This window comes from Gopherus flavomarginatus, chromosome 11, assembly GCF_025201925.1.
Source record: "Gopherus flavomarginatus isolate rGopFla2 chromosome 11, rGopFla2.mat.asm, whole genome shotgun sequence".
NCBI classification, from domain to species: Eukaryota; Metazoa; Chordata; order Testudines; family Testudinidae; genus Gopherus; species Gopherus flavomarginatus.
In genome coordinates, this window is record NC_066627.1 from 20,192,386 (window position 1) to 20,214,168 (window position 21,783).

Consider the following 21,783-nt stretch of genomic DNA (forward strand, 5'->3'; position numbering starts at 1 on the left):
ACGTTCGTCAGAAGATTTTTACCCTAGCAACACTTGGTGGGTCGGCTGGGTTTCCCCCTGGAGTGGCGCCGTTATGGCGCCGGATATATACCCCTGCCGACCCAACGGCCCCTCAGTTCCTTCTTACCGCCCATGACGGTCGTTGGAACTGTGGAGTGCGGCTTTGCTGATCTCCACTTCCCTAGCTTACTCGTCGTTCTTTACTGTTAATTGTGTTTATAGTTCGAGTTTTTACACTTACAGTTAGTGTTAGTTGTTGTATATATATAGTTAGTGTATATAGTTGAGGGGGATTGGGGATTAGCCCCTTTTCTCCACCCCGGTGCCGGGTTCATGCGCTGGTCACCGGGATTCAAACCGTGCTCGGCGTGCCAAAAGCCAATGCCAATAGGGGATCCCCATGGCTCCTGCCTCAAGTGCCTAGGGGAATCCCACCTTCCTGACAAGTGCTGCATCTGTAAGTCATTTAAACTGAGGACGAAGAAGGAGCAGGACTTTTGACTGAAACAGCTCCTCATGGAGGCGGCACTTAGCCCTGCAACGTCGGTACCGAGTGCTCAACAGCCTGCATCTGTGAGGAGCGCTCCTTCGGCTCCAGACCACTCTGGTACCACGGCACCGACTCTCACCGGCACTGATGTCTGCTCGGCACCGCTCCCTGTCCCCACGGCCCAGGAAGCAACACAGCGCTCCAGCTGCTTCAACACCATCCGCACCACAGAAGGAGCGCCCATTGAAGATGGATCGCCTGGCACCGTCATCTGCCATGGCACTGCCGAGTGCGGCACCGTTGATTCCGGTCCCGCAAGGGCCATTGAGTCCGGTGCCTGAAAGCTCCCCAGCTCACGCTGTGGTTGAGCTTGCTCCCCCATCTACGCTGGACACCTTCTCCACGGCAAGGGAGCTTATAGCCATGACGGAGACCGCATGGCCTCAACCCCCGGCACCGCCGATGCGGGTCATCCAATCCATTGGAAAACCTGCCTTGGTGAGACCACCCTCCGTCGGAACCGCAGAAAGACATCGTTCAAGATCTCGATCTCACTGACGCTCTCGATCCCGCTGATCCCGCTCCCGACGCCGCTCGCAGTCCCGGCACCACTCTCCATCGCGGTACCAGTCGCACTCGTGGCACCGCTCGGCCTCCCGTTCGCCTGCCAGATAATCCTGGTACCGATCTGACTCCCGGCACCATTCATGGCACCGCGCATCTCGCAGCCGCTCAAGGTGAAGGGACTCGAGATCCCGGTCGACCTCCCGGCACTGCTACAGTCATAGGTCCCGGTCTCGCTCCTGGTACCGTTACAGCTCCCGGTACTGCTCCACGGTGCTATCCCGGGAAAGACCAACCCAGGCTGGTAGCGTTTCCTATCCACAGGATCGTGACTCGGATGTCCCCAGCCATATATTTCCTTAGAGCCAGGGCCACAAGCAAGGACCCCATCAATAGTCTTTCTGGACACCGTGGGCGTACCACCAAGCCCAAGTTGCTCCCTCAGTTGCACCATGATCTGCCCTGTCAGAACACCGGGCACCAGAAGCAACTGTAAGCTGCCCCCCGCCCCATGGATGTAGATGAGGCTTCGGTACCACCTGCAGACACCCAGGTCCCACCTGAGTCTGATGCCGCTCTTCAAGAACAGGAGCCCACACAGGACCCTCTTGTCCCTGGCCTCTCCTCTTCCTCCTCACCAGATGAGTCGGTGGCAGGAACATCCTCGTCTGGCCCTCCCCCAGTTGATCTAAGGGCCCATCAAGACCTCTTGAGACGAGTGGTGCAGAATATGAATCTGCAGGTGGAGGAGGTCCCTGAAATAGAAGACCCTGTAGTGGACATCCTATCTGCAGACGCACCTACTAGAGTGGCTCTGACGTTTATCCGCACTATACAAGCAAACGCGGACACCATTTGGCAATCCCCAGCCTCGATCCCCCCCACAGCCAGGGGAGTAGAGAGAAAATACATGGTACCCTCCAAGGTACACCCACCTCCTTGCTCCCTAGTAGTTCAATCGGTAAATGAGAGGGAGTGTCATGGCCAGCACGCTCCTGCTCCCAAGTCCAAGGAGGCTAGGTGCATGGACCTCCTAGGCCGCAAAATATATTCGGCTGGGGGCCTTCAACTTAGGGTGGCAAACCAGCAAGCCCTCCTAAGTAGGTATAACTATATCACGTGGACGTCCTTGGAGAAGTTTACAGAGCTTCTTCCCCAGGAGTCCCGCCAAGAATTTGCGGCCCTGCTTGAGGAGGGTAAGAAGGTGGTGAGAACCTCCCTCCAAGTTTCTCTGGACGCAGCGGACTCTGTGGCCAGGACTTTGGCATAAGGAGTGACGATGAGGCGTATCTCCTGGCTCTAGGTGTCAGGCCTTCCTCCTGAATTACAACAAACTATTCAGGACTTGCCCTTTGAAGGCCAGGGGCTCTTCTCACACAAGACTGATCCCAGATTACAAAGTCTGAAGGACAATCACATAATAATGCGCTCGCTGGGGATGCACACACCAGTGACCCAACGCAGGATCTTCCGGCCCCAGCCTCACCATACTTACTCCCCGCCTAGGCCATGACAGGACTTCAGCAGAGGGTGTGGCCGAGGGAATTGATGGAGGCAGTCTGGCCCCCAAAGGGGTCGAAATCAGGCCCCCCCTAAACCACCATGGGGCCCAAACAAAACTTTTGATGGGACACCCGAGGACGGCCCACTAGTTGTTTTCCCGGATCCTCCTCCTCCCTTTTACAACCGCCTCTCCCATTTCCTCCCTGCGTGGTCCCAGCTAACTTCGGATCATTGAGTCCTGTGCACGGTGGAGTTGGGATTCCACCTTCAGTTTGTTTCAACCCCATCTTCCCACCCTCCCTCCTTGTCCCTCTTCAGGGACCCCTCTCACAAGCAATTCCTCTTACAAGAGGTCCAGTCGCTCCTAACCACTGGAGCCATAGAGGAGGTATCAAAAGACCTGAGGGGCAAGGGGTTTTATTCCCGCTATTTCCTAATCCCCAAGGCAAAGGGAGGTCTACAGCTGATCCTAGACCTTCGAGGACTCAACAAATTCATGATAAAGTTGAAGTTCTTCTTCGAGTGCTTGCTCATATCCATTCCAGTTAGGTGTGCACGCGCCGCGTGCACGTTCGTTGGAAGATTTTTACCCTAGCAACACTCGGTGGGTCGGCTGGGCGCCCCCTGGAGTGGCGCCACCATGGCGCCGGATATATACCCCTGCCAACCCAACCGCCCCTCAGTTCCTTCTTACCGCCCGTGTCGGTCGTTGGAACAGTGGAGTGCGGTTTTACTGACCTCCACCTCCCTAGCTACTCATAGTTCTCTAGTTATTTTGTTCTGTATATAGTTCAAAGTTATATAGTTATAGTTAATTTTTATTGTTCATAGTTAGTGTATAGTTAAGAGGGGTTCGGGGATTAGCCCCTTCCCCGCACCCGGTGCCGGGGCCCATGCCTGGTTCACCGGGTTTCCAACCGTGCTCAGCCTGTCATAAGCCAATGCCGACAGGAGATCCACACGACTCCTGCCTTAAGTGCCTCAGGGAATCTCACCTGACAGATAATTGTCGCATTTGCAAGGCTTTTAAGCTGAGAACAAAAAAAGGAGCTGGACTTTCGGCTAAAGCAGCTCCTCATGGAGGCGGCTCTTACCCCTCCGCCTTCAGCACCGAGCGCTGGTCAATTGGTGGGCAGAAGCACCTCCTTGGCACCAGACCGCGCTGGTACTGCCAAGGCCTCTCGGCACCGGCCGTCGCCGGCACCGAAGTCGACTCGGCACCGCTCCCTCTCCCCGAGGTCGAGAAAGCCTAAGACTCCTGCTGCTTCCATGCCACCTGCACTGCAGCCAGAGAGCTTGTCTAAGTCGGATCGCCTGGCACTGACACCTGCCGCGGCACCAACAACGTCGGTACTGTTGATTCCGGTCCCATGAGTGCAGTTAAGTCTGGTGCCTGTCAGCTCCCCGGCGTGAGCCGTGGTTGAGCTTACTATTCCATCCACGCTGGAGACATTCTCAATGGCAAGGGATCTGATTGCCATGACAGAGTCGACGTTACCTCAACCCCTGGCACCACCGGTGCAGGTAATACAGTCTATCGGCAAGCCTGCCTTGATAAGACCATCCTCTGTTGGCACAGCAGAGCGGCACCGTTCACGATCACAGTCCCGCAGACGTTCCAGGTCCCGTCAGCGCTCCTGCTCCTGACGCCGCTCGCAGTCCCAATACCATTCTCCTCCTCGGTACTGGTCGCACTCGCAGCACCGGTTGGTATCCCGTTCGCCTGCCCGCTACTCTCGGCACCGTTCCAGCTCCCGGCACCGCTCCAGGCACCGTGACTCCTGTAGCCGCTCCCGACGTTGAGCCTCGAGATCTCGGTCGACCTCCCGGCACCGCTCCAGTCGCAGGTCCCGATCTCGTTCCCGGTACCGGTATGCCTCCTGTCATAAACTGATAGCTAAGGGTTAATGTCTCTTTCACCTATAAAGGGTTAACAAACAGTGACCTGCAAACACCTGACCAGAGGACCAATCAGGAGACAAAATACTTTCAAATCTCGTGGAGGGAAGCCTTTGTTTGTGGGTTTTGGGTTTGGCTTTGTTCTCTCTGGGTCCTGGACGGGACTAGAGGTGCAACCAGGTTTCTGCCAATCTCCCTGCTACAGTCTCTTATCTATCCAAAATTGTGAGTAAGAAAAGGCGGTCATAGTCTTTTAATTTGTTTTTTGTTTCATTTACATATGTGTACTTGCTGGAAGTAGCTTAAATTGTGTTTCGGCTGGAGAAAGTTTCTTTCTATTGTTTGTAAGTTGAAAGACCCTGTAACTTTTTACCATCTAAAGTGCAGAGATAAACCTTTTACTTTTTTCTTTCTTTCTTATTAAAAGTTTTGCTTTTAAGACCTGTTTAATTTTTTTCTCCTAGTTAAGGTTCAAGGGAATTGGTGCGGAGAAGGGAAGGTTAAATTTTCTCTTTGTGTTATATTCACGCAGCTTGTATTGCCTCTGGGTGAGGGGGAAGGTAACACTCCTCTCGGTGTGGTGATTCAAGAAGTTGAATCAGGCGATCTCCTAAGTGTTCCCAGAGCGGGAAGGAGCTGGGAGGAAGAAGGGAGGGGGGAGGGAATGACTTATTTCCCTTTGTTGTGAGACTCAAGGAATCTGGGTCTTGGGGTCCCCTGGGAAGGTTTTGGGGGGGCCAGAGGGTATCAGGCCCTAAAAATTCCTGATTGGTGGCAGCCTATCCGATTTAAGCTGGTAATTAAGCTTAGGGGAATTCATGCTAGTACCCATATTTTGGACGCTAAGGTCCAGAATTGGGAATTATACTACAACACCTCCCGGTACCGGTCCCCGGTGCTGACTAGGGCAAGGTCCACTAGAGACAGAGACTCTGCCCAGGGCTTTTCAGCACCTCCATGGCCATCCAGACACGCATCAGTGTTGTCCCACGTGGACAGCTCTTATGCTCAGGACCGCGATTCTGATGTGCCCACCAGAGTCTTCCAAGAGACCCATGCCCAGGACCAAGGACCCCATCAGTGGTGTTTCTGGACACCTTGGGCGTACCACCAGGCCCAAGGCATACCAGTAGTTCCGTCCCGCTCTGTCTCATCAGAGCACCGAGTGCCAGAGGCTACGGTTAGCTGTCCCCCTCCGACTGCTGCAGTGGAAGCCCCAGTTCATCCACCGGACTCCCAAGTTCCTCTGGAGCAGGAGATCGCCCAAGAGCAACAGACCACCCAGGACCCGCTTGTCACCGGCATCTCCTCTTCCTCTTTTCCAGATGAGGCGGTGGCAGGAACATCCTCCTCGGGCCCTCCTCCAATCGACCTGAGAGCCTATCAGGACCTCCTAAGGAGGGTAGCACTCAATATGAACCTCCAGGTGGAGGAGGTCCCGGAGGTAGAGGACCCGGTAGTGGAAATTCTATCGGCAGATTCCCCCACTAGAATGGCCCTACCATTTATTCGGACCATCCAGGCGAATGCCAATACTATGTGGCAGTCCCCAGCCTCTATCCCTCCTGCAGCCAGGGGAGTCGAGCATAAACATATGGTGCCCTCTAAAGGGTACGAGTACTTGTATGTCCATCCTCCTCCCTGCTCACTAGTCGTCCAGTCCATCAATGAGAGGGAATGCCATGGCCAGCAGGCGCCAGCCCCGAAATCGAAGGAGGCTAGGCGAATGGACCTACTCGGCCGCAAGGTGTACTTGGCAGGGGCCCTACAGCTCCGGGTGGCAAATCAACAAGCCTTGCTTAGCTGCTATAATTATAACACCTGGGTGGTGGTGGGTAAGTTTACAGAGTTTCTCCCTCAAGACTCCCGCCAAGAATTTGCTGCCCTCTTGGAGGAAGGGAAAAAGGTGGCCAGAACTTCCCTCCAGGCCTCGCTGGATGCAGCAGACTCAGCAGCCAGGACTCTGGCCTCGGGTGTTGCCATGAGGTGCATCTCATGGCTTCAGGTTTCAAACCTCCCACCGGAACTGCAGTATACCATTCAGGACTTGTGATTTGATGGTAAAGGCCTCTTCTCGGAAAAGACTGACCCTAGGCTGTAAAGCCTGAAGGACAACACGGTCATAATGTGCTCTCTCGGCATGCATATGCCGGTGACCCAACACAGGCCTTCCCGTCCCCAGACTCACCGCCCATACTCTGTGCCTAGACAAAGACAGGACTTTGGCAGGCGGTGCAGCCGAGGTGGTCGCAGACGACCGTCAGGACCCCAAGGGGGCCAAAATCAAGGTCCCTCGAAACCACCACTGGGACCAAAGACGAACTTTTGAAGGTGCGCCCGAGGGTGGCGTACCAGTTACAGGCCAGGATCCCTCTCCTCCCTTCTCCAACCATCTCTCCTACTTCCTCCCGGTGTGGTCCCAGTTAACTTCAGATTGCTGGGTCCTATGCACGGTGGAGTATGCGTACCACCTCCAATTTATTTCAAACCTGCCCTCTCACCCTCCAACCCTGTCCCTCTTCAGGGACCCCTCTCACGAGCAATTCCTCTTACAAGAGGTGCAGACGCTCCTCGCCATAGGAGCTATAGAGGAGATACCGATGGACGAAAGGGGCAAGGGGTTTTACTCCCATTATTTCCTAATCCCCAAGTCGAAGAGAGGTCTCAGACCTATCCTAGACCTGCGAGGACTCAACCAGTTTATGATAAAGTTGAAGTTCCGCATGGTATCCCTGGGGACCATTGTCCCGTCCTTGGATCCTGGAGACTGGTATGCCGCCCTCGATATGAAGGACACGTACTTTAACATCGCCATCTTTCCTCCGCACAGGAGATACCTCCGCTTTGTAGCCAACCGTCAGCACTTCCAGTTTACGATCCTGCTGTTTGGCCTTTTTACAGCCCCAAGGGTATTTAGAAAGTGTATGGCTGTAGTCGCCACCTACCTCCGCTGACGTTGGATACACGTTTATCCATATCTGGACGATTGGCTCATCCGAGGGGCCTCTGAGACAAGTCACTCAGCATGTGGGCATCGTCAAGGACCTATTCACACGTCTAGGCCTGATGATCAGTATAGAAAAATCCACTCTGGTTCCCATGCAGAGGTTAGACTTCATAGGAGCTATCCTGGACTCCAGTCTAGCCAGAGCCTGCTTACCACAGCCGCGATTTCAGGTGATGGCAACAATCATCCGAGGTCTACAGAATTTCCCAACGACCTCAGCTTGCACTTGTCTTGGTCTCCTGGGTCACATGGCTGCCTGCACGTTTGTAACCAAACATGCCAGGCTCCGCCTCCGTCCTCTCCAAGTTTGACTCAACTCTGTATACTGCCCAGGCAGGGACCCAATAGACACGATAGTCACCATTCCCCCGAGCACCCTAGGCTCCCTAGAATGGTGGCTAACTCCTTTCCTGGTGTGTGCAGGGATGCCATTCCATCCACCCCAACCCTCAATGTCCCTGACGACAGATGCGTCATCTCTCGGCTGGGGTGCTCACCTCGGTCACCTTTGTACTCAAGGCCTTTGGTCTTCTCAGGAGCTGGCATTACACATAAATGTCCGAGAACTGAGAGCAGTCCGCCTGGCGTGCCAGGCTTTCCAGCAACAGCTGCGAGGCCTTTGTGTCTCAGTGTTTACAGACAACACAACGGCCATGTACTACATAAACAAACAGGGAGGGACATGATCCTCCCCCCTTTGTCAGGAGGCCATCCAACTCTGGGACTTTTGCATAGCCCACTCGATAGATCTGGTAGTGTCCTTTCTCCCAGGCGTTCGGAACACCCTAGCGGATCGACTCAGCAGGTCTTTCCTGTCTCATGAGTGGTCGATCCACCCGGACGTTATGCATTCTGTTTTCCAGAATTGCGGATTTCCCCACATAGACCTGTTCGCTTCCCATGAGAACAGGAAATGCCAGATGTTCTGCTCCTTCCAAGGTCTCTCCCTGGGATTGATCTCGGACGCTTTCCTGATGTCGTGGAAGAGCCAGCTCCTTTATGCCTTCCCACCGTTCCCGCTGATTCACAAGGTCCTGCTGAAACTCCGCAGGGACAGAGCGCGCATCATCATCATCGCTCCAGCATGGCCCAGGCACCACTGGTACACCACGTTGCTCGACCTGTCGATAGCCAACCCAATTACCCTGCCACTCCACTCAGACCTCATAACTCAGGACTACGGCAGGCTTCACCACCCGGACCTGCAGGCTTTTCACCTCACAGCGTGGCTACTGCGTGGCTAAACCAGTCAAAGTTACGTTGCTCTGAATCAGTACGACAAGTTCTCCTGGGTAGCAGGAAGCCTTCCACCCGGTCAACGTACCTGGCCAAGTGGAAGCGTTTCTCCTGCTGGTGCGAGAAGCTTAATCTTACTCCCACTGAGGTCTCGATCCCCTCTATTTTGGACTACCTCTGGTCTCTCAAACAGCAGGGCCTAGCAGTATCATCACTGAGGGTACACTTGGCAGCCATCTCTACCTTCCACCCAGGCGAAGGTGGTCGTTCTGTGTTCTCACACCCTATTGTTTCGAGGTTCCTCAAGGGCTTGGAGTGCTTATACCCTCAAGTACGCCGCCCAGCCCCGACCTGGGACCTCAACCTGGTTTTAACCAAACTTATGTCTCCCCCATTCGAGCCGTTAGCAACCTGCTTGCTACTATACCTGTCTTGGAAGACAGCTTTCCTCATAGCCATTACATCGGCCAGACGAGTCTCTGAGCTTAGGGCTCTTACAGTGGATCCGCCGTACACTGTGTTCCACAAGGACAAGGTGCAGTTGCGACCACACCTGGCTTTCCTCCCTAAGGTGGTTTCGGCCTTTCATGTTAATCAGGACATCTTTCTCCCGATCTTCTTCCCGAAGCCACACTCAGCGCGACGGGAGCAACAGTTGCACTCCTTGGACTTCCGTAGAGCACTCGCATTTTATATTGAGCGGACAAAACCGTTTCGTAAAACGCCCCAACTCTTTGTCGCGGTAGCAGACCAAATGAAAGGCCTACCTGTTTCCTCTCAGAGGATCTCATCTTGGGTGATGGCGTGCATCCGCACCTGTTATGATTTGGCTCATATTTCCCCAAGCAACATCACTGCGCATTCTACCAGGGCTCAGGCTTCATCTGCCACCTTCCTGGCTCATGTACCTATCCAGGAGATATGTTGCGCAGCTACCTGGTCCTCGGTCCACACCTTTGCTTTGCATTATGCTCTGGTTCAACAGTCAAGAGATGATGCAGCCTTTGGCTCAGCAGTTTTGCATTCTGCCACATCTCACTCCGACCTCACCGCCTAGGTAAGGCTTGGGAATCACCTAACTGGAATGGATATGAGCAAGCACTCGAAGAAGAAAAGACAGTTACTCACCTTTGTAACTGTTGTTCTTCGAGATGTGTTGCTCATAACCATTCCAAACCCGCCCTCCTTCCCCACTGTCGAAGTAGCCGGCAAGAAGGAACTGAGGGGCAGTTGGGTCGGCAGGGGTATATATCCAGCGCCATGGCGGCGCCACTCCAGGGGGTGCCCAGCCGACCCACCGAGTGTTGCTAGGGTAAAAATCTTCTGACAAACGTGCACGCGGCGCGCGCACACCTAACTGGAATGGATATGAGCAACACATCTTGAAGAACAACAGTTACAAAGGTGAGTAACTGTCTTTTCTGCATGGTATCCCTGGGGACCCTTATCCCGTCTTTGGATCCTGGAGACTGGTATGCCACCCTCGATATGAAGGACACATATTTCCACATCATAATTTACCCACCACACAGACGGTACCTCCGTTTTGTGGTCAACCATCAACATTTTTAATTCACGGTCCTTCCATTTGGCCTTTCTACGGCTCCGCGAGTATTCACAAAATGCATGGCCATAGTCGCCGCCTCCTTCCGGCGTCGGGTGCACATTTACCCGTATCTCGACAATTGGCTCATTTGAGGGACCTCCGAGTCACAAGTGAGACATCACCTGTACATCGTCAAAGACCTCTTCAGAAGCCTAGGCCTGATGATCAACATAGAGAAGTCTCCTCTGATACCCACACAGAGAATAGACTTCATTGGGGCAATTCTGGACTCCAGCCTGACCAGAGCCTGCCTGCCGCAACCTCGTTTTCAGGCGATAGCTACAATTATTTGAGGCTTCCAAGCCTTCCTGACAACGTCAGCTCGCGCTTGTCTCAGCCTAATAGGTCACATGGCCACCTGCACCTTCGTGACCAAACACGCCAGGCTATGCTTCTGTCCATTTCAAACATGGCTTGCCTCAGTATACCGGCCGGGCTGGAACAGCCTGGACTCGATACTCACTGTTCCCCCGAATGTTTTAGGCTCCCTAACCTAGTGGCTGACTCCCATCATAGTCTGTGCAGGGATGCCATTCCACCCTCCGCAACCTTCGATGGCCCTAACCACGACGCATCATCTCTGGGTTGGGGTACCCACCTCGAGGGCCTCCACACTCAAGGCCTCTGGTCAGCTCAAGAACTAACCTTACACATCAATGTGCGGGAGCTGAGGGCGGTTCATCTAGTGTGCCAGGTGTTTCGAGAGCATCTCCAAGGCCGTTGTATATCAGTGTTCACGGACAACACAACGGCCATGTTTTACATAAACAAGCAGGGCGGAGCTCGCTCCTCCCTCCTTTGTCAGGAAGCCATCCAGCTCTGGGACTTTTGCATAGCCCACTTGATTGATCTGGTAGTGTCCTTTCTCCCAGGAGTTCAGAACACTCTGGCGGATCACCTCAGCAGATCCTTCCTGTCTCACGAGTGGTCGATTCATCCGGATGTCATCCATTCTATTTTCTGGAAGTGGGGTTTTCCCCACATAGACCTCTTCGCCTCTCACGAGAACAGGAAATGCCACGTGTTCTGCTCCTTCCAGGGGTGCTCCCCGGGCTCCCTCTCAGACGCATTCCTGATACTGTGGACGAACCGTCTACTCTACGCCTTTCCACCGTTCCCACTGGTCCACAAGGTCCTCCTCAAGCTCCGCAGGGACAGCGCCCACCTGATCACGATCGCTCCAGTGTGGCCGAGGCAGCACCGGTACACCATGTTGTTCGACCTCTCAGTGGCAGACCCAGTTCCCCTACCACTCTGGCCGGATCTCATAACTCAGGACTTCGGCAGACTTCACCATCCAGACCTACAGTCTCTTCACCTCGCAGCATGGTTGCTACGTGGTTAAGTCGGTCCAAGTTACGTTGCTTTGTCTTGGTCCAACAGGTACTCTTGGAAAGTAGGAAGCCTTCCACTAGGTTGACATATCTGGCCAAGTGGAAGCCTGCCTTAAAGAGCCATCATGCCCGGTTGCAGGTGGAAATGGAGTATCAGATTGTACCTGTTTTCAAAATTAGCCAATAAACTTTTAGGAAAGGAGATAACACAACTTTGATTAAGTGGGAGCCCTTCCTCAAGCCCTGAGGAAGAAGAGAAGAGAGAAATTAACAAACGGACACACACCCCCTAAACTGTCTTTGCTTAAACTTTTCAAAAAGTCACCTTCAGGCATACTTTGACCAGGACTCTCAAAAGATTTCAGCTTGAAAGGTGAAAGCTTTGGAAAGTTTAATACAGGATCTTTGCATGGAAACACTTCAGCAGCCATAGCCATATGTGTTGGTAGCTGGAGCTAATGTTAAAATTTTCTAATACACAGGTTAAGGAAAGAGTATCTGTACTTCTGGGTAGAATGCTTAAATTATCCAAAAGTATAAAGTCTGGTTTAAAAGTCATAAAATACATATAGTACATAATCTGTAGTACCCCAAATTAGAGTTAATAAATTCATCGATACAGTTAAAAGTATTAGCATCCAAATATTTGGGCACATCACTTATAAGAGGTATGCTAAGAGTAGATTATGGAAAGCAAATATAGCAATGTGTGTAGATGGTCCCTCAGTAATTGAGAATTTAGGCTAGGTTGTCCCTCAGTAAATACAATCCATCACAGAAGTATTTCAGTTACTTTCCTGACTTCACTTCTCAATGGCACTCCAGCTCACCTCTCCTGTATTGCCGATGTCTGGTGATGTGTTCTAAATAGGTGTCCCTCAACTACCTGATGGCGTCCGATACCATGAGTTGCCGCATCAGCTGAGCATAGCACTGATCGATTCCATATTCCCACAACACTCACTCATTACTGGGGCCCCATGCGCCCAGGGACTAGAGCTATAGTACTATCCCAAGCAACCCAATATAGACATAGACATAATTTCCAAATTGTCATTTTCAGGCCTGGTTGTCTCCTGGTACATCAGTGCACAGTGACACCATGAAGGGAAATTATCTCAATCCTTCAGCTCTCTCCTCTGGCTAGCTCAAGAGTGAAGCTGATGAGTTCTGGAGAGTATCTTGGCTAGTAGTAGGAGCTCATTTCCCCCTTTCCCCCCATTTCCAGATGTGTCGCCAGGAGGAGTCATCCAGCACTGACTTGGAGAAAACACGTCTGGAGTCAAGTCGCCGTGGAGATGCATTGGCTAAAGTATCCAGAGAAAAGGAAGCCCTGGTGCGTGAGAAGGCAACACTGGAGGTGCGACTAGGAGCTGTGGAGCGGGACAGACGTGGCCTTTCAGAGCAGCTGGCAGAGCTCAGGTGAGGTTGGGGAAGTGAGGACCTTGTGCAGCACACATATATATTTGATGGATCTAGTTGTAATGTCACTCAGCACTGAGTAGCTTTAATAGCATAGGTTGACTTACCTCCATAGTGAAGACATGCCCTGAGAGAGCGCTTTCCATCTGAGGATCACTATATATTTTACAAACAGCCTCACTACCTCTGAGAGGTAGGGCCATTTTAATATCCATGTGCCAGGGCCAGGGTTTGCTCAACCGGACAGCAGCTCAACAGCGGTCACAAGAGAAAACCCGAAGTCCCAGTGAGGATTTATTTTTGGTACAAGCTTAATAAACTGAAGCAGAAGTATCTGCCCATGTCCCTTTCCTGCAACATAGTACTGGGTAAACTCCAAAACAATCCAGTATAATTTTTCGATATTTGGTTCCTCAGCTCTGACAGAGTGAGCTGTCCCTGGGCCATCCTCTTTAGCACAAGCTGTTTGCTTGGATCCAAGTGCTTATTGGGATTGTAGAATGGAGTCTGAGGCTTCAGAGGCTGAGTTTTCTGCAGGCTGCACTCTTCTGTTGATTGAGCAGACACCATTCCCTGATTACAACTCCACAGATTTTGGAGTGGGCACTTCTGGATCCAAGGCTTTGACCTGAGGACAGTCAGAGTCAGTCCCACATCCAACTAAGATGGAGCTAGAGACTTATTCTGAAGGTGCTGGGAACCCAGAAACCTTCAGGGATCCATTTCTATGTTTGCTTATGTTGGGAATGATGGGGAGGTTGTAGGAATGTGCCACAGACAGAGATTCCATTTTCCCTTGGTCCTCTCCTGCCTCTTTTGATTTCTAGTCCTTCCCTGTTTTATGGATCCTTTACTCCTAAGCCTTGCTGACCTGTAGGAACTGGCATCAAGGAGAAATTGTTTGGTCTTCATAGGGGTCTCCATGTTGGATGGGGGAGCAGGCTGATGCCGGGCACAGTGTTGGTATATAATACTCTAAATACTTTTATTGATTACAGTGTAAACCCCACTCACTCCACATTCATACCCCTTTCATACTGCATCAGAGTCTGACAATTAGACCGAAGTCCCGATGGCCAGTTGAGGTCCGCTTCCAGTCATAAGGCCTGGGGAGCCAGCGTTGCACACCTCTTCAAAATTAGGGCTCTGGATCGATGTCTGACTCCAAATTGCAGATATCATAGACAACCATTTATAGTCCATTCCGTTGCATCATCTTTCCTTTACCTTTGCCAAGAAAACAGTCCTGGGCAGGCCACCATAATCTAAGGCATTTCATTTCCCTCAATTTTTGTCCACAGCCCCGCAGCTGTAGTGAATACATCGCTGTGACAACACCACTGATGTTATTCCTTTTTCTGCTGATTCTTTATTTTTCCCATGGACACAAGAAGTTGTTTTGCACAGAACAATCCTTGACCATTCGCAGCCTTAAATCCTTCCTTCGGTTGCCAGCACGCAACCCACGTACTCATCTCAAGCATACTTCACACACACTAGGCCCACTGGCCTATAACGTATTACAACGTATTCATATATATGTGTATATATGTGTCACAACATATATGATTATATCCCAGCAATATTACACTATTTTTGCTTCTGCATCAGGATCAAATATCTGAGTGATCCTCTGGTCCAGAGAGAGTTTACTGTTAGTTGCCATGTTGCCATGGAAGAGTATGGTTCTTAAGTGTCTGGGCTACCAGAATAATTCAGGGAATGAAGAGCCTATCTTATGAGAAGAGACAAAGGGCTTGGTTTGTTTAGGCTAGGAAAATGAAGGCTGAAAGAGGATCTGATTGTTCTCTATAAATAAATTAGGGAGTAAACACCAGGGAGAGAGAGGAACTGTTTAAACTAAAGGACAATGTTGGCACAAGAAGAAATGGGTATAAACTGGCCATGAATAGATTTAGGCTGGAAATTAAAGTTTCTAGCCATCAGAGGAATGAGGTTCTAGAGCAGTCTTTCAATAGGAGTTGCGAGGGCAAGAAACCCAGTTAATTTTAAGATAGCTCTTGATACATTTATGGCTGAGATTAGGTGATGTGGTTGCCTTCAATAATAGGGGACTGGACTCGATGACTCAGGAGGTCCCTTCCAGCCCTGTTCTCTGATGTGAGGAAAAGGAGTATTGCATCTCATTTTGGGCCCCCCACTACAGAAAGGATGTGGACACATTGGAGAGAGTCCAGTGAAGGGCAACGAAAATTATTAGGGGGCTGGGGCACGTGACTTAGGAGGAGAGGCTGAGGGAACTGGGTTTATTTAGTCTGCAGAAAAGAAGAGTGAGAAGGGATTTGATAGCAGCCTCCAACTACCTGAAGGGGGGTTCCAAAAAGGATGAAGCTGGGTGGTTCTCAGTGGTAGCAGATGACAGAACAAGGAGCAAAGGTCTCAAGTTGCAGTGGGGGAGGTCTAGGTTGGATATTAGGAAAAACTATTTCAGTGGGAGGGTGGTGAAGCACTAGAACGGGTTACCTAGAGTGGGGGTGGAATCTCCATCCTTAGAGGTTTTTAAGGCCCAGGCTTGACTAGGATGGGATGGCCTGGCTCGGATGATTTAGCTGGGATTGGTCCTGCTTTGAGCAGAGGGTTGGACGAGATGACCTCCTGAGGTCTCTTCCAAGCATAATCTTCTATGATTCTATGAAGAGGAACAGGAGAATCATAGATTCTAGGGCCATATGGGACCATTGTCGTCATCTTGTGACAGGATCTCCAGGGTGCAGCCTGGGATGGTAGGACCGTTGTGCCCCCTTAACTCTCCAGCCTGGCCTGTCTCTCACAATGCTTTGCAAGTGACATGTAGCAAACCCTTCCAGGTGCTGTTATCACTCAGCACAATGGCATGTGGAGCCCCACACCCAGCATGATTGCATGAATGCTTCCCAAGCCACTCATGAATCACACGGAGAAAGGCACCAGCCAAATCCCCCCAGCTCCCAGCCCTGTACCTCAGGAATATACCATCTTGCACTGCTCGAGACCCTTTCTTGAGCAATGCAAATTAATTAATTGGTTCACCACTTCACCAATGGAAAGTGGATATACACCAGCCTTTGTAAACCTGAGCAGATTTAACAAACACTTCAGGCAAGCTCATTGGTAAAGGTAAACAGTTAAACAAATGTATTGACTACAAAAGATAGATTTTAAGTGAGAGGCAAAAAGTCTGAGTTAGCTACCAAAGCAAATAAAATATAAGCACGCAATCTAAACTCTCAACCCTATTAGACTGGGCAACATCTAGATTAAGATATCACCCCACTGGAAATTGCAGTTCATAGTACATAGGTTTTCCCCTAGAAATCTGGGCCAGTCTCCTCTGATGGAGTCTTCAGTCTTCTGAGTGTCCGTGTTGCTTGCAGCTTAGGTGGGGGGAGGAGAAAGGCCAAGTATGGGGCCACTGTGTTCTGTTTTGGACCTTTAGTCCCATGTGCTTGGAGAACACAAGACCAGGCATATCTGGTGGGCATTGCTGCTTCCCCAGGCAAGGTTGAACAATTCCCCTTGGTGTGGCCTCATGCAGGTGAGTCATTGCATTGTAGCTCCCTTGCTGGACAGTGGCGGTTGATGGTTGTTTGACACCTGCCTACATGTTGGTTACTTTCCTTGCTGTTGTCTCAGAGTCTCTAGGGAGCTAACATCTGGCCAATTCCCCAACTTATAGCATGTTTTAGTGACAACCATACACCACAATCTCATAACTTCATATGTGCCAATGATATAAATATTTAGATAGAACAATGACTTTCAGCAGATCATTATCTTTTTCCTGATACCTCACATGGCCTGGTTTATAGGAATATCACAATTATATATAAGTAAAGAATATGGGGGATACAGGGTGCTCCCCCAAGGTATAGAATTTCAGACATCTAGTCCAACTTCTGTGTAACAAAGGTCATAGAACTTCCCCAAAATAATCCCTAGAGTTTATCTTGTAGAAAAACAAGAGATAGTTACTGGACCTAGAGAACAAGCTGTTCCATCTTCTGCCTCTCTTGTGAAGTGGTTAGAAATAGTTCTTCGTCCCTTCTAGGTGATTTTTAGAGGCTTCCAGAGATGGCTAGCTTATATTGGTGATGCCTTTGACTTCAAAAACTAAACAAGTACATCAGAAAGTTCAAATTTTGTATGGTGATTTTGGCTTCTGTGATTTCTTCCCTGAGTCCAGGAGATTGATTTTTGGCTTTTGACATCAAAGACATCTACTTTCACACATACATCATATATCAGTACACAGAAATTCTTGGATTCTGTCTAACAGCAGTTATCCATCCAGAGCAGTTCTCTGATATTGACTGCGGTCTCCTTACAGCTTTTGATACTCAGAGCTGTTCTTTGTGTATGTGTCTGTCAATGTTCCTTCCCCACTCTGAACTCTAAGGTACAGATATGGGGACCTACATGAGAACCCCTAAGCTTAATTACCAGCTTAGATCTGGTTTTGCTGCCACCACCCAAATCATTTAAGAGTTATTTGGGAAACTCTGTCTACCTCCCCCAGAATATCTCCCTCCCAAGTACTATAACCTTTCCCTGGGTAGCCTTGAGAGACTCCTCCACCAATTCCCTGGTGAACACCAATCCAAACCCTTGGATCCTAAAACAAGGAGAAATTAACCATTCCCCCTCCTTTTCCCCCACCAGTTCCTGGTGAGTCCAGATCCAACCCCCTTGGATCTTAAAACAAGGAAAAATCAATTAGGTTCTTAAAAAAGGCGGCTTTTAATTAAAGAAAGAAAGGTAAAAAATCATCTTTGTAAAATCAGGATGGAAAATAACTTTACAGGGTAATCAGTGTCAGAGAGCCCAGAGGAACCCCCTCTAGCCTTAGGTTCACAGTTACAGCAAACAGAGGTAAATCCTCTTAGCGAAAAGGAACATTTACAAGTTGAGAAAACAAAGATAAACCTAACACGCCTTGCCTGGCTGTTACTTACAAGTTTGAAATTTGAGAGACTGGTTCAGAAAGATTTGGAGAGCATGGATTGATGTCTGGTCCCTCTTAGTCCCAAGAGCGAACAACCCTCAAATCAGAGAGCACACAAACACAAGCCTTCCCCCCACCAAGATTTGAAAGTATCTTGTCCTCTTATTGATCCTTTGGGTCTGGTGTCAGCCAGGTTACCTGAGCTTCTTAACCCTTTACAGGTAAAAGGATTTTGGTGTCTCTGGCCAGGAGGGATTTTATAGTATTGTACACAGGAGGGCTGTTACCCTTCCCTTCATAGTTATGACAGTGTCAGTGTGGACCCCAGCACTAGATGCGCTGTGCCCTTGTGCACGGAACCAGATTTTTTTGAAGAGCACTGTCAATTAGAGGCTACACATGCATCTTGTACTGCTGCATGCTGCTTTATGAGGCTATAAAAGCCACAACCCTCCCACAGTTCCCTCTTACTGCTCCTGGCAGTGAAACAGAACTTAGCAGTATCAGACCCATGGACTTTAGCTCCAGTTAAATTTCTCAAAAAAAAAAAAGTCCTTCAAATCTTCTTAGATTCCTCAGAACCATCTTCATTATTTAGTTTTGTTCCCTAGTCTGTTCTAGCACTTGTTGAACCAAAAGCTGCCTGCAGACCCTGGTGTCCAGGTCCCCCCATACAAAGGCCCCCTGCGTAGGCTCTTAGAATGGGAAATTCAAAACCTACAGGCTTTAAGCCTTGTCTGCCCTGCAATAAGCTAATTCCTCTGAAAGATGGGCCCTGCAGATGCCTATTCTGCTTGAGAAAGTCTCATGTCCCAAGCCAGTGCTCTGTCTGCCTCTTCTCTGTAAGAACTAGCAAGTCAGGGGGTACAAGGCTGAAACTGCATCTTCTGGAGCAATCTATGAGAGTGGCATTTGATCCAGAAAAGCCAAGCTTGAAGACCCCTTTGATGGCCAAACCCACATCTTCCAGCACTCCATCTAGCAGGCAGACAACTCTGAAGATCTCTGCAGAAAAAGAGGCATCAAAAGCTGACCTGGCACTGGCATCAGCATTGGCACTAGTACCAACCCTGGCATTGAAGTCATCAATGGCCCCCTCCATGATGATGACACTGGTCACAGATTTGTCAGGGACAAGATGGGGGGCCCACTTACACTACCTGTAAATGCTAGGCTTGTGGTCCCAGGATGATTTCAAGCTCCACACAAACTTTTTTGAACCGAGCGCTGTCAGACTGGCTTAGATAGCATTCTCACCAGTCCTCCAAAATGCCACAGAGTAGATCCTGATAGACAACACTTTGGCAATTACTATATAAACAAGCAGAGAGGCACTTGATCATCTCCACTGTGCCGGGAGGTGATTGAGTTCTGGAAGTGGTGTCATCAGCATGGAAATGGACTGCATGGAAGTGGCCCATTAACTTCACTTTACCTGGAATGGTCCCTTGAAATATGTGTTAACTACTTACGATAAACAATGTGTTCCACCGTATATATAGCTGTGACACTCTGTGTACAGAATCCAAGACCTGAAGAATAGCTCGGTGTAAGTTCAAAAGCTTGTCTCTCTCATCAACGGAAGTTAGTCCAGGAAAAGATACTATCTCATCCACTGTGTCTCTCTAATATCTGGGGACTGACATGACTACAGCTACACTGCAAGTGCAAGAGATTAATTATTGCTCTGTATTTATATCTTGTAGATCAGCAAAAGAGATCTTAGAATCCAGCCTGTTCGAAGTTCAGCAGCAGGTGTCTCAGTTGGAAGTCACTAGGGGTCAGTTGGAAATCAAGGTTCAAACAGTCACCCAGGCCAAAGAGGTGATACAAGGTAAGAGGCTGAGAAGCACAGCCCACCGGAGATGCCCCTTCTGTGGATGGGGCAGAGGGGCCTCTGGGGAGTGAGAGATGGACATGGCCCTTTCCCTGTCTGGGACAGAGAAGGCTCTGGCATGGTGCAGCTGAGCCCTTAATAACTCAAGGAAGGGAGAGGGGTTCACACTCTTGCTGTGTCTCCTCTTCTGCAGGAGAAGTGAAGTGCCTTCGTTGTGAGCTGGAAACAGAGAGATCCTCAATGGAGCGGGAGCGGGAGGATATGGCACAGCAACTGTCACGGACAGAGCAGCAACATCAAGATACCCTTAGCCTTCGTCAAGCTGCGTACGAGGAGGAAATGAACAAGCTCCTGCAAGAGCTGGTAGGTGGTAGGATGGCCACTGTCAAAGAGCAAAGGCAGTGGATTTGAATGGTTAAAACCAGGCCATCCCCTGGGCCCATTTTAATGTTTTCATTAATGTTTATTGCTCTCCTCAGACACCGTACTGACCCTTCCAGTACAATGTTTGCCACTGCAGCCTTGTATGATTTACTAACAACACCTTGTAAGCTGGATTCCATTCCACTGCAAGACAGCTAGGACGTTCCAAAGCTCTAAAGCTTTGTTTTGTCCCTTTGAGGTGCATGTGCTTCATGTACAGACTTGCTGCCAGTACATGGCTATGTTCATACAATTACTTTGTGATCATGACTGTGGGGATAACAAAAAATAGAAGACCACTAAGTACAGTAAGAATGAGAATCTCAATGCCTGTTAATTTCTAATAGGAATTGGGCATCCAGATCCCTCAGACAATTTTGAAAATCCTTTGTTACATAATCTATCCTATAGAGGAAAAGTAGAAGTATGTCCTATACAGCAGATATTTGCAGTGGACCATTTTTAAGCAATCCATAGACTATGATGTGTATGCACACAACGTTCATGAAACAATGAACAAATTTGGGAAAACTTTAACTTGTTTGCAGATGCTCTTCAAGCAGAAGAGGGTGATGTTCGTGGAATAAATGTTATGAATAATTTGACAGCTGTAAATTAAAGTTGCTGTTTAATATGAGTCTGTCAGTCATGGCTGCGTGTACAGCTGGGTATGATGGTGTTCCTAAAGTTTGGTCTGCAGACCTGTGCCGGTCCATATAGCTATTCCAAGTGGATCCTGGGGCTGCTTACATCATAGAGGCAATCAAGTGAAACAACACAGTCTCTCAGTATGTGTTGCTCTTCAAGTAGAGCTTCCTCTCATGCCTTTGCTTGTTTGGGCTGTTGCCCTGGAGGTGAAGTTTGTTATCAAGCCTCATTCTTTGTTGGGTGTTCAAGGGGAATATAATTGTGAACAATTTGCAGACAATACCACAGAGGAGGGGAAGAAACACAGTGGTGTCAAAGCTGAGCTTCAATGGGACCTGAAGAGATTAGATTGGGGGCAACAGGAAACAAAGGCATGAAGTTCTGACAAAGTGCTGAATTGCTGATTTAACCCGAGTTCTTACTCACATATGGTCCCTAACCCACGTCTCAGCTGAAAACTCAGACCTCTCACCCTAGCTTGATAGTGCTTTCCGCCTGGTCTAGCTGATCCATCCTGGGTTGTAGGCTTAAGCCCGGGTGTCACTTTGACCCAGGTTGGTAACATACCTATTTTGCAGTGAGGACACAGGCTAAACCTCTCAAGTGCAGATAGTCCTCCAGCGCCTTCCCACAATTCTCCCAGTGTGCCCAGGATTGTGGGATTCTCCCACAATTCACTGGGAAAGAATTAGAGCAGCTCAGCTTGGGGCAGCACAGAGAACCATAGGATGTACCGCCAGAAGTCTTAGCATCTCACATGGGTGAATTCATCCACTGTAGACACAGCAACTCTCATATGGCTCTGCAGTGTGACTGCTCACACCTGAATTAGACCAACCCGGGTACTGATCCTCCGAGTTAACTCTGCCGTA

The 21,783-nt window shown here is 49.8% G+C and overlaps 1 protein-coding gene across 50 annotated transcripts in view; it reads left to right on the top strand.

Moving 5' to 3' along the window:
• Positions 1-21,783, top strand: part of CEP250 (centrosomal protein 250) — a 147,000-nt gene that overhangs the window by 72,204 nt on the left and 53,013 nt on the right. For all 50 annotated transcript variants that reach the window (XM_050918516.1, XM_050918504.1, XM_050918532.1 and 47 more), the window contains 3 exons: positions 12,868-13,061; positions 19,710-19,837; positions 20,034-20,203. In XM_050918516.1, coding sequence (XP_050774473.1) covers positions 12,868-13,061; positions 19,710-19,837; positions 20,034-20,203 — 492 coding nt within the window. The remainder of the gene's footprint in view (positions 1-12,867; positions 13,062-19,709; positions 19,838-20,033; positions 20,204-21,783) is intronic.